Source organism: Hyla sarda, chromosome 2, assembly GCF_029499605.1.
Source record: "Hyla sarda isolate aHylSar1 chromosome 2, aHylSar1.hap1, whole genome shotgun sequence".
In the NCBI taxonomy this organism is placed as follows: domain Eukaryota; kingdom Metazoa; phylum Chordata; class Amphibia; order Anura; family Hylidae; genus Hyla; species Hyla sarda.
In genome coordinates, this window is record NC_079190.1 from 112927732 (window position 1) to 112941819 (window position 14088).

The following is a 14088-nucleotide window of genomic DNA, read 5'->3' on the forward strand; positions in this document are numbered from 1 at the left end:
CGGAAGGGCATGCTGGGTCTTGTAGTTATGCAACAGCCGGAGGCATACTACATTGGCTGGGGATGCTGGGGATTGTAGTTATGCAACAGCTGGAGACACACTGGTTTACTACTTAACTCAGTGTGCCTTCAGCTGTTGCAAAACTACAACTCTCAGCAGTCACCGACAGCCAACGGGCATGCTGGGAGTTGTAGTTATGCAACCACCAGATGCACCACTACAACTCCCAGCATGCACTTTAGCTGATTGTGCAAGCTGGGAGTTGTAGTTACACAACAGCTGAAGGTACACTTTTCCATAGAAAGAATGTGCCTCCAGCTGTTGCAAAACTACAAGTCCCAGCATGCCCATAAGGGAATGCTGGGAGTTGTGGTGGTCTGCCTCCTGCTGTTGCATAACTACAGCTCCCAGCATGCCCTTGTTGCATGCTGGGAGCTGTTGCTAAGCAACAGCAGGAGGCTGTCACTCACCTCCAACGATCCACACTGCAGGACTGTCCCTCGCCGCCGCCGCTCCTGGGGCCCCGATCCCAACAGGGACGTCGGGGATCGGGGTCCCCAGCACTCGGGGTCGTCTTCCCGCACCCGCTCACGTCCTCCGGAAGAGGGGCGGAGCGGGTTGCGGGAGTGACACCCGCAGCAGGCGCCCTGATTGGTCGGCCGGTAATCTGGCCGACGAATCAGGGCGATCGTGAGGTGGCACCAGTGCCACCTCACTCCTGCAGGCTCTGGCTGTTCGGGGCCGTCTCTGACGGCCCCAATCAGCCAGTAATTCCGGGTCATCGGGTCACTGGAGACCCGATTGACCCGGAATCCGCCGCAGATCGCTGGACTGAATTGTCCAGCGATCTGCGGCAATCGCCGACATGGGGGGACATAATGACCCCCCTGGGCGATATGCCGGGATGCCTGCTGAACGATTTCAGCAGGCATCCGGCCCCGGCTCCCCTCCGGCTAGCGGTGGGGGCCGGAAATGCTCAGGGCGTATCCATATGCCCTCGGTCCTTAAGGACTTGGAAACGGGGGCGTATGGATACGCCCTATGTCCTTAAGGGGTTAATGAGTATATTAAATAGAACAGGACCCAAGACTATCCAAAAGAAAGGGTATAAGATGTCTGATCGCCAGGGTCCCGCCACTGGGACCCCCTGTGATCTCCTTGCAGCACCCAGCGTTCATTTAAAATGCCGGCTGCAGCGCCGGAGGCTCGGGACATTGCGGTCACACCCCTTCGTAATATCACATTGTGACATCACAAGCCTCTAGCGCCGCATAGCTAGTCATCAGGCACGGAGTGAAGTTCGCTCTGTGCAGTGGATGACTTAGGTGCTGCAGCAGAGATCGAAGGGGGTCCCAGTGGCAGGACCCCCATGCAGGGGCGTACCTAGAGCATTTGGCACCCGGGGCGGACCCTTTGTTTGGCACCACCCCCCCACAAACACACACACACACGCACCCCCCTTAATTACACTCCCTCCCTCCCCTCCCCCTAGGGGCGGACTGACAACACTTGGGGCCCCCGGACCAAAAAAAGGCAAGGGCCCCTGCTAGGCTCTGCAGCTCGTCAATCTTCTGCCATGCTCCTATTCCACCCAAATCCCACACACAATAAATTCAAATTTATATATGTAAGAAACACTTTAACGTAGGTAAATTTCCATGAACAATAATACTGGTATACAAGGAGTAAATATATAACACCACACAAGAACTGGATAATACCGCCATACTGTACTGACTAAAACCACTATATACAGACCAGTATACTATAAAGAATCTGTATACAATTAAAGTGATTATATACAGGACCATATGGCAGTAGATATCAGCTGTACACAGGATGCGTATACCATATAAGTGATTACAGTTACATTTTGGGACTCACAATTACGTCTTTTCTGATCAGCGGTGTCCTCTTTCCTTTTCTTCACCGTCCGGATAAGACGGCCATGTGGATCTCTTAACATCTGCAGGAAAAACATGTCAGAATCTGCATATATTCAGTGCCCTCCTCTACACAATCTTTCCATCTATAGGCCCACAAACTGTAATAATGCCCTCCTTGGTGTCCTGCACAGTAAAAGGGCAGGTAGGTAGCCAGGTAACCCCCTCTTTCCCATAGGTATATGCAGAGTTACACCCCCCTCTTTCCCATAGGTATATGCAGAGTTACACCCTCCCTCTCTTTCCCATAGGTATATGCAGAGTTACACCCCCCTCTTTCCCATAGGTATATGCAGAGTTACACCCCCTCTCTTTCCCATAGGTATATGCAGAGCTACGCTACACTCCCCCTCTTTCCCATAGGTATATGCAGAGCTACACCCCCACCCCTCTTTCCCATAGGTATATGCAGAGCTACACCCCCACCCCTCTTTCCCATAGGTATATGCAGAGTTACCCCCCTCTTTCCCATAGGTATATGCAGAGTTACACTCCCCCCTCTATCCCATAGGTATACGCAGAGTTACACCCCCCCCCTCTTTCCCATAGGTATATGCAGGGTTACCCCCCTCTTTCCCATAGGTACATGCAGAGCTACCCCCCCTCTTTCTCATAAGTATATGTGGAGCTACACCCCCCCTTCCCCATAGGTATATGCAGAGCTACACCCCTCCTCTTTCCCATAGGTATATGCAGAGCTACACCCCACCCTCTTTCCCATAAATATATGCAGAACTACACCCCACCCTCTTTCCCTTAGGTATATGCAGAGCTACACCCCCCCTTCCCCATAGATATATGCAGAGCTACACCCCCCTTCCCCATAGGTATATGCAGAGCTACACCCCCCTCTTTCCCATAGGTATATGCAGAGCTACACCCCCTCCTCTTCCCCATAGGTATATGCAGAGCTACACCTCCCCTTCCCCATAGGTATATGCAGAGCTACACCCCCCTCTTCCCCATAGGTATATGCAGAAGTACACTCCCCCTTCCCTATAGGTATATGCAGAGCTACACCCCCCTCTCCCTCCCTTTCCCATAGGTAAATGCAGAGCACCCCTCTCTCCCTCCCTTTCTTCCCTATAGGTATATGCAGAGCACCCCCCTCTCCCTCCCTTCCCTATAGGTATATGCAGAGCACCCCCCCTCTCCCCCTTCCCTATAGGTATATGCAGAGCACCCCCTCTCCCCCCTTCCCTATAGGTATATGCAGAGCACCCCCCCTCCTCCCCTTCACCATAGGTGTATGCAGAGCACCCCCCTCCCCTATAGGTATATGCAGAGCACCCCTCCTCTCCCCCCTTCCCTATGGGTATATGCAGAGCACCCCCCTCTCCCCCCTTCCCTATTAGTATATGCAGAGCAAGACCCCCCTTCCCTATAAGTATAGGCAGGGTTAAAAAAATTAAATAAAAAAAGGATGCTCACCTGATATCCCACACAGCGATCTCCTCAGCGTCTTCTCCCCTCCACAGTACAGGCGCTGGATGAGTGACGTCACCGGCGCCTGTACTGCGTGCTGCGTGGGGGCGGACATCACGTCTCCTCTGTGTAAGCTGAAGATGCGGCTCACACAGAGGGGGACGCCTGCTCCTGTATGTGCATGTATCGCGCATACAGGAGAAGGCACCGCTGTCTGCTGGGGTTCTGGGACAAGCGTCCCAGACCTCAGCAGCGGTGGCGGGTCAGTCCGCCCCTGGCACCCCCCTTGAGAGTGGCACCCGGGACGGGCCGCACCCCCCTTTGTGCGTCACTGCCCTCATGATCAGACATCTTATCCCCTTTGCATAGGTGGTAAGATGTCTAGGGGCAGAGCACCCCTTTAAAGGATTGAAAAAACTGTTAAAACAAAATGCAACCATTTCAGCATGTTAGATATAAAAATGATTGTCTACATTCATGGCCAAAGAGGAACATAAAAATGAATCTATAGCCACATTAAAGGGGACCTTTCCGATTTCCTGGCACATCTGTTTAGTTAACTTTACATTCTCCATGTAATACTTAGAACTATGGGAAAGATTTAACAAAACTTGAACAGAGAAAAAGTTGACCAGTTGCCCATAGCAACCAATCAGATTGCTTCTTTTATTTTTCAAAGGCCTTTTTAAAATGCAAAGAAGCAATCTGCTTGGTTGCTAAGAGCAACTGCTCCACTTTTCCTCTGCACAGGTTTTAATAAATCTTCCCCTTTGTATTGTGATGTTCCTCTTTTACTCCTCCTGATAATGTATGAATATAAGAGTATGATAGGATAATGTCTAGAGCCTCCAGAATTGCCGCCCATTGCTGTAAATCTATTGATTCATATCCAATGAATACATCTAGTTTACTTCTAATTTTTATTAAAACACTTATGTCTGTCTGTAAACTGTTATCAGCCCTAAATAATAATACTTATTTTGCAAAAGAAACTGAGCATTGTAATTATATCTAGATATAAGCATCCACCCCGGAAATACAATCAAGGATAACTATGGGTCATTTGTTTTCCATGCATTTTCCACCCGTCTTTCACATGGTTATTTTAATCCTGTACCTCTATAAATGTGGTGTCTGTGTAGTTATTGTTATACCTTGTCTTCTAGCAGCATGGATTGAAATTATTTCATAATGGCTTTGTTTAAATTACCAAGATCATTCACCATGACTATATAACATTTATTTCCAGAATATGGTGGCTGTAATGTACGTTTGGACTCTGGGGCTCCTTCTATATCCAGGGTCATACGGAAACAAGGAGACTGAACATCAGACAGGTAATTTGATTAAATTTTTTATGCTTACAGGAGAAGTATCAAGAACAAAAATGTATCCCTATATGCAGGAATGGACCTCCCGCGATCTCAGAAGGCTGCCTAAGCACATCCAAAATGGTGCTCCCACTTGCAGTTTTACTGCAAATCATTTTTGATTTTTAGATTGTTTAACATCCGCTGTTTTTATCAATGTTAAAAATCAATTGAAAACCACAATGATTTTTTTTTTATAACATGTCATTGTGGTATTGTATCATGGGCATTACATGTGTCTCTGCGCTCAGTGTTCTGGTTGTTACGGTGCTGTCATCTTTTATCCAATAAGCAGATCTCTACACCACAAATATGATGATTTAACGACCTGCATGGTTTATTTCTATAATGCAGTTACCATTTATCTATGTTTTTAGCGTTGTTTTATAGCACTAAATATACAGTATTCTACAGCCCTGTAAAGAGGTTATCATAATTTACATCAGAGCCTGCTCCCAATGGGTTGTTTCCCTATGTTGAACACACTGAGGTCAATGTCATAGGAAGCCAAGGAGAACATTTTATAAGTGTGGATGGAAACTGGAGTAGCCTGAGAAAACCAATACAATCATGGGGAGAACATACAAACTCCATTCAGATCATGTTGTCCCTGGTCAAAGCACATCCTTTCTGTATTAACCATGATCTGCATTACCCAATATCAGGGGTGTAACTTCTGCCATAGTAACTACTACGAGCAAGCAAGGGATCCACTTTGAGGTACAAGAGCATTGTTCTTATTTCTAAGGGAAATCAGGATGGTGTCACTCTGTAGCCAGGCTCTGCTATTTGCGTTTTTTCTTTGTGCTGAAGATCTGAAATACAACACTGCTGTCCAGCCTTTGCAGCTCAAGTAAGGGTCTATTCCGCAAGCAGGATTTCCGAAGTGTCAACGGGAGTGCGGAATCCCATAGAAGTGTATTGGGCTTTCATTTCAGGCAGAATTCCGCTGGCAGAAATTCCTCCATGTGAATAGACCCTGAGGCTAAGTTCATACTACAGAATTTCCGGGCAGAATTTCTGCCAGAGATTTAGCCAGTGGCACTAAGACTGCACGGACTGCATTGCCATCCCCACAAACGGCAATGCATTTCTGGGTGGATCTTTTGGAAGATCTGCTCATAAATATATTGACATCTATGGGGACGGCAATGCAGTCCACGCGGTCCTATTGCCGCCGACTTGATCTCCGGCAGAAATTCTGCCCAGAAATTCCCCAGTGTGAATTAAGCCTAACAGTTACGCTGCTGTATAGAGTTGAGTTTGCAGTCAACAAAGTGGAAAGCTCCCTTTATCCGAATATCGCTGGATGAAAGCAATTTCAGTACTTTTAGCACTTGAAAGCATAATGCTATACTAAATCTGAAAGAATAAACAGCATGTATTCTTCTTCAACTCAATAGAGAATGTTTGTGTAGCTCTCAATAATCAGATAAGAGTAACTTAGGCTAACTGATAAGCATAGACATGGATATACCGATAGAATGTCTTCAATACAGAATCTCAAAAGATTGGTCTTCCTAGCTCCCCAGAAGAATAATATAACCATATAACAATATAACCATCTGTATAAATAAAATCAATATTATCCTTTGCTATAATGAATTCAATCTTCACACGTTCACTCTGTCAAGCCGTCTGACTGGATGAATTACTCCTGAAACAACATCACATGGCCCTTGTGGTCAAGAGGAGCTTATATTAAAAATATAAAATAAAAAATCTTACCCTCTAGTTTAATTTATAGAGAGGGTTGTTATGTATAAAAGAACCAATATAAAAAACAATGTAAAATGAATGTAAATGAGGAACAGCAATCTACCAAGAATAATTTTTATAACAGCAATAAATGCTTTATTCATAAAGTACATTAATAGATAGACATATAAATAAAGATAAGTAACAATGTATATATCAATGATTCATGCAGTCCATATTCATAAATGCCCACAATTTGAATTGTTAAATGGGCATTGTCACTTTAATAAACTTTTGATATGTTGATCTGTGGGGATCTGAGTTTTTAGACTATGACTGATATCTAGAACTAGTTGGCAAAAGAGCGGACTAAGCGAGGCAAACTTACTAAATTGTCTCGGTCAGCTGCACTTTTCTCCCAACACGTTCTAATTGGTCGGGATCTGAACACTCAGACCTCGACCAATCAACTCTTTTGACATATTTCTAGGACAATTCAAAAGTTATTTTTAGAGCGGCAGGTACACTTTAAGAGGCATATCAATACACATATTAAATTAAGTCATTAATAGTGCTATGCACCTCTCACCATATTCTCCATGCTGGTAATCTTTCTCCCCACGGGTGCGCCCACTGCCAGGCAATGTTGTTATATTGATTAAACCTGAATACTGCCTCTTCATCGTTCTTGGAGGGTTTCTGTAACTCAGATGTGGTCACCGGGCTTGTGGGTATAGTTAACGCTGGGAAGTAGGGAAGCAGTGCTATAATCTTCTATAATCGGAACCTCTTACTTCCATCTCCAAGACTTTACTTGTGCTACACCGGTTTACTGGAATGCAATACCCCAAACCCTCTGACTTATACCCAACATCCACAGTTTTAAATGTGCCCTGAAGACACATCTCTGCAAGTAGGTCTATAATATTTCCTAATTGATCTCCCCCACTATCATTTAGCAGTGTCTCCCCCTATGCTCTATGCATTTAATGCACCAGAGATTGGCTGATGACCATTCATCCCCTTTATGTAATCTCCCCTATTTATAAAACATGGCTGGACAAATGAATACACAAAGCACTTGCTACCTTGTGTCTTAACCTCATCCCTTATAGACTGTATTCCATTACTCATCCTGTTTGAATATTTAGTGTTTAACTGTAATGTCTAATATTTGTCTTTATTCTTACCCTGAAAAATGTAAAGTTCTGCATGATTATTGTTATTATTATTACTATTAAAGGGAATCTGTCATCAGTATCACCCACACGAACCAGTTGCACAGGCTTGTAGAAAAAGTGACACTGAGGACAATGATACTTACTGGTCCCCACTACTAGTCTCAATCCTGGTTTTCAGTACATGCAAATGACCCGTTTGGTGCATGGGGATCATCCCAAGCTCCCGGTGCACGGTGACATCCAGCCGGTATCTTCCTATCAATGCCTCCTCTCCTGTGCTGAGCCTTTCTGCTGCAGAATTGAGCTGCACACCATCAGTGTCACCCACGCTACAAGCTTGTAAGACAGGTCAGTCCAGGTAATATTGATGACAGATTCCCTTTGATATGATTATTATTCTGTACTAGAAGGCTGATCCTCTCATTTTATGCACTTCTTTATTAGGCCAAACAGGTTTTGGGGTGCATCTGCCCCCCTTTTTCAGTAGCCTAATAAAATGAAAAGGATAATATTAATTTTATTGATACACATGGTTGTATTGTATCTTTCAGAGGACTGATATTTAAAAATTTACGAGGGAGTTCTAAAAGATTCCACATTTTTATATATTTATTGGAAATGGTAAAGACAGGAGGAGTAGTTATTGGTCATGTCTTATCATGTGACTTGCATTGCAAAGAAAGGTGATTTTTTTGTAATGTATTTTGTATTGAAATAGAGTAGAAAAAAAGTTCTGAAACTTTTTCAATGTTTCTGGTATATAACAGCCTTAAAACTAAAAACACAACTGCATAATAGGACAGCTTAGGAAAAGTGGAATTAAGTCATAGCATAAACATTTAGGCGACTCAGTAAGACTTGTCTATGAGATGAAGAACATTTGATTTGTCATGTGCTCATTTATTCAGTCTTTCACATGATGTTCTAGGAAAACCACTGGTCACAGAGGTTGTCCAGTGTTGTGTACAAACCTCATGGCCTCATGATCATTTTAAGATGGAATGGTTTGTTATTTTTTAGGACTAGGGTGAATGTTTAGTCTGTGAATGAATAATGTTGACAGCAAACAGTGATGAATATGGTTAGGAACTGAAAGATAAAGTATACTGTATTAGTCTTTTACAATAAGTCTAAACAACCAGTATAATTGATTGACAATATATTCGATTTAATTAAAAAAAAAACTTTGAAAATATAATATGAATCTTGCAAATTGAATTTTCAGTTTCGTGCCAGGTCTGCACACTATCTCTAACAAACAAACATTCCAACCCGGGTATAATTCGTGTGACTGTAGATGACCTTTTCACCTATAGGTCTTGCTATGATCACAGTAACTTGCAGTTTTAGGGTACATTCCCACACAGCGTATTTGCTGCGTATTTGCTGCTGCGTATTTTATTTTCTCTGTTGAAGTCAATGGGTAGGAAAATACGCAGCACCAAATACGCAGCAAATACGCAGCAAAATACGACGTGTGGGAACGTACCCTTACTAGGAATATCTCACAATACCAAAAGTCACTCTGGGGCTTTAACCTTAAAAGGAAGTTTCATATAAAAAAAAAAAAAAAAGAAAGAAAGAAAGGGAAATTGTATTTGCATGACACTATGTAAAGTATATGGTTGCTAACCCTATGCTTTGCAACTCTGTAGAAAAAATGTTTGACTGATTGTAATGTAGAATGAGGTATTTCTTACTAACTACAATGATAACATGTTCCTCTATATAAAAATGGGAAATAACAATATGAAAATGAAACCACAGACAACTCTATGAAGTGAGAGACAAGGCAAGCCGAGGCGTGTGAGAATGAGGAAGAAATAGGATCTGAGAATAAAGAATACGTTGTCTTAGTTACTGATGTTCAAAGTTACTAAATAACACATGTACATAGTGAAACTATAGAACTTTTTATGTGAGTCATGAAATAAAGAGAACAAAGTCAATCAAATGAATATATTACAGTAAAATTTAAAGGGTAAATGACAGCCTCTTCACAAAACCCAATATACTGGGTTATAGTGCGGGTGAACAGCATAAAAAACAGTTGTTACTTACTTAAATCTGTGTATTAGTTGCAGAGATATGGCTGTTTATTCATTCCTTGCTATTGTGCTGTTGTGCGCAACGGAGGCAGGGGGCCAGCTCGCCAAGCTCTCACTGAAAACGTTAGTAGCATATCACAAGAAAATACCATTCATTTCTGATCGACATGGGTCTTTATTGGCCACTAATATTTTGGCTCCTGTCAAGCTTTTTATTAGAGGCCTCATAGTTGGTCTGAGCATGGTTGGAGCTGTATGTTTATTTCAGTGGGTAACAAATTTCAGACAGACATTTCTAACAGCAGCTTATCTCCTGACAGGGCAATGGATTGGGCATATTGGATTTTAATATTTTTCTGCTGTCTGGGGAGGCCTACATACAAATTAGCTAAGCAGCAGACCAATGCATTACTTTTAAGGGAGAATAGGTCTGTACATACAACTGCCAGCATGATATTGTGTCCCTTTGGCTCTGTGGTATGGACCTCCATTGTACTCCATGTCATGTACATGAGACTAAAGCCATTCACATTAGGTAAAAGTAGGTTTATGATTGAAAAACCATTAAGCAAATCATTGCCTAGTTAGTAATCATTTCACAGACACAGTCATATACATGAATACATATTGGCCATTATAACCGTGCAAGCTGACCATACATGACTGATGACACCAGTAGAAGGACAAACAAGCATTGTGGGAACATTGTTTCAAAAAAAAAATTCTTGGGGGGAGATTTATCAATAACTGTGTAAAGAGAAAGTGGTGCAGTTGCCCATAGTAACCAATCAGATTGCTTTTTTTTTTTTTTTCATTTCTAAAAAGGCCTCTGCAAAATGAAAGAAGCAATCTAATTGATTGCTAAGAGCACCACTCTTTCTCTACACATGTTTTGATAAATCTCCCCCATTGTTCCTATACAAAAGACAAGGATCTTTTGTCTATAGGGAAAAAATTGATCATTTACTGTTGAATTTCTCAAGATGAACAATTTTTATACATTTTAGTCAAATGCGAATAGGCACCAATAGTTTGAGTGGTGCCATGTAGAATTTGCACACAACATACATGGCTGTTGATGATATATAGAATGTTGCAGTAGGTGGTAATATTACTTGGTTTCTTGTCCTATTGCAGACATTTGTAAGCACACCTTATCCTGCTCGGAGTGCATCCAGTCCCACCCCAGCTGTGTATGGTGCTCAGCTAAGGTCAGTGTCTTCAGTTACCTAAGAAATAGGGATGCCACGACATTGTACGCATATGTGACATGATCTATTATGATATAGTAAAATATAAATGATATAACAAAGTAAGAATTGCTTACACAAGTATCTAATGTTATTTCTTTTTTGATGGACTTTTGTGACCAATGTGTGTATGGGATTGCAGAATGATGTAAGCTATGGCTGTATTTTATCTTTTGCTATTTCAGGGTATAAACTTAAAGGGGTATTCTGCCCCTAGACATCTTATCCCCTATGCAAAGGAAAGGGGATAAGAAGTCTGATCTCGTGATCTTGGCTGCGGCACCCCAGACATCCGGTGCACGGATCGAACCTCACTCCATGCCGGATAACTGGCAATGCGGGGCGGAGGCTCATAATATCACAGCCACGCCCCGCTCGTGACGTCACGGTCATGCCCCCTCAATGCAAGTCTATGGGAGGGGGCGTGAGGGCAATGAGGGTGTGTGGCCGTGATGTTATGAGCCTCCGGCGCTGCACCCATCACTCTAAATGAACTCAGGGTGCAGCAGGGAGTTCAGACAAGGGGATAAGATGTCTAGGGGTGGAGTGCCCCTTTAAGACAAAAATAATTTATCTGCAACAGAACATGTAAATAGAACATTTAATTTACATAAATAATTATAACAGGTGTAAAATAAAGAATAAGGGACTTCATATGGGCAGTTTTTATATAAAACATAGGCTGTAAACTTTGTGTTACATTGTCCATGTGAAGAATAAACAGGGATCTCATCTGCATCTGAAAGTGGTTGTGGGCTTTAATTAATATTTACTTTTGATTTAAAAAAAAACATGATTTTTGGGACTTTTTTGCACTCTTTTAGGGCTGTTTATATCCGAAGAAACAGCTTGTTTGTAAACTGCATATAAGCTGTAGCTAAAAAATTTAAAACTGTTTAAAAAATTCCTTTAAAAAAGTTAATCAAAAACATTTCAAATGACAAAAAAATAGTCTAAAAGTTTGAGACTCATTTTGCTTGTGAAAACTTTTTTTTTTTTTTTTGAGGCTCGAAATAAATCTTGAAATTATGTGTGTGCATATAATCGAATACAGATCCATAACACATCTGATCTTGGGAAGAGAAATTGCAAATGGAGTTTAACTTGGATGAATGTGAGGTTATGCGTTTGGGTTGAGGGGACAAAAAACTGCTGCTGAAAAGGACTTAGGGGTGTTAGTGGACAGTAAACTTTAGTGTTCAGTGACAGGGAGCGTCTGCCGAGGTAAATAAAATCATTGGATGCATCAAGACAGTCAAAGAGTTTGCCTCTATATAAATCCCTAGTTAGATCAAGCATGGAGTATTGTGTCCAATTTTGGGCACCTGCATATAAGAAGGACATGGCTGAACTGGAGATGGTGCAGAGGAGGACGACTAAGATAAGGAAGGTAATAGGTCAACTGCAGTACCAAGACAGGTTGTCAAGCTTGTAGATGTTTAGTTTAGGAAAAATAACATCTTAACGGAAACATGGATTAAAATGTTCAATTATATGACTGATAGTGTATATGACAGTGCGTAAATGTTTTAACCCCTTAAGGACCCAGCCATTTTACACCTTAGGACCAGAGCGTTTTTTGCACATCTGACCACTGTCACTTTAAACATTAATAACTCTGGAATGCTTTTAGTTATCATTCTGATTCTGAGATAGTTTTTTCGTGACATTCTACTTTAACATAGTGGTAAAATTTTGTGGTAACTTGCATCCTTTCTTGGTGAAAAATCCCCAAATTTGATGAAAAATTTTAAAATTTTGCATTTTTCTAACTTTGAAGCTCTCTGCTTGTAAGGAAAATGGATATTCCAAATAATTTTTTTTTATTCACATATACAATATGTCTACTTTATGTTTGCATCATAAAATTGATGTGTTTTTACTTTTGGAAGATACCAGAGGGCTTCAAAGTTCAGCAGCAATTTTCCAATTTTTCACAAAATTTCCAAACTCACTATTTTTCAGGGACCAGTTCAGGTTTGAAGGGGATTTGAAGGGTCTTATCATACCCCACAAATGACCCCATTATAAAAACTTCACCCCCCAAAGTATTCAAAATGACATTCAGTCAGTGTTTTAACCCTTTAGGTGTTTCACAGGAATAGCAGCAAAGTGAAGGAGAAAATTCACAATCTTCATTTTTTGAAAATATATATTTGTAGCCCAATTTCTCTCAAGTAAGCACATACCTCATATGTCTATGTAAATTGTTCGGCGGGTGCAGTAGAGGGCTCAGAAGCGAAGGAGCGACAAGGGGATTTTGGAGAGTATGTTTTTCTGAAATGGTTTTTGGGGGGCATGTTGCATTTAGGAAGCCCTTATGGTGCAAGAACAGCAAAAAAAAAAAAAAAACCACATGCCATACCATTTTGGAAATTAGACCCCTTGAGAAATGTAACAAGGAATAAAGTGAGCCTTAATACCCTACAGGTGTTTCACGACTTTTGCATATGTAAAAAAAAAAAATCACTAAAATGTGTTTCCGCCAAATTTCACATTTTTGCAAGGGTTAATAGCAGAAAATAACCCCCAAAATGTGTAACCCCATCTCTTCTGAGTATGGAGGTACCCCATAAGTTGACCTGAAGTGCACTATGGGCGAACTACAATGCTCAGAAGAGAAGGAGCCATATTTGGCTTTTTGAGAGCAAATTTTGCTCTGGGGGCATGTCGCATTTAGGAAGCCCCTATGATGCCAGGACAGCAAAAAAACAAAAAACACATGGTATACCATTTTGGAAACTAGACCCCTTGAGGAACATAACAAGGAATAAAGTGAGCCTTAATACCCCACAGGGGTTTCACGACTTTTGTATATGTAAAAAAAAAAATATTTCTCTAAAATGCTACAATGCTCAGAAGAGAAGGAGTCACATTTGGCTTTTGGAGAACAAATTTTGCTCGGGCATGTCACATTTAGGAAGCCCCTATGGTGCCAGGACAGCAAAATAACCCCAACATGGCATACCATTTTGAAAACTAGACCCCTTGAGGAACGTAACAAGGGGTACAGTGAGCATTTACCCCCCACTGGTGTCTGTCAGATCTTTGGAACAGTGGGCTGTACAAAATTTTAAATTTGCACAGCCCACTGTTCCAAAGATCTGTCAGACACCAGTGGGGTGTAAATTCTCACTGCACCCCTCATTACATTCCGTGAGGGGTGTAGTTTC

At 41.9% G+C, this 14088-nt stretch overlaps 1 protein-coding gene across 10 annotated transcripts in view; it reads left to right on the forward strand.

Moving 5' to 3' along the window:
- The window catches only part of ITGB7 (integrin subunit beta 7), a 181177-nt gene that overhangs the window by 125471 nt on the left and 41618 nt on the right, over positions 1-14088 (forward strand). For 9 of the 10 annotated variants that reach the window (XM_056555302.1, XM_056555304.1, XM_056555307.1 and 6 more), the window contains 2 exons: positions 4618-4705; positions 10803-10876. In XM_056555302.1, coding sequence (XP_056411277.1) covers positions 4621-4705; positions 10803-10876 — 159 coding nt within the window. In that variant the 5' untranslated portion in view covers positions 4618-4620. Of the gene's footprint in view, positions 1-4100; positions 4119-4617; positions 4706-10802; positions 10877-14088 lie in introns of those variants that run through there. The other variant, XM_056555309.1, reaches the window with a different exon arrangement.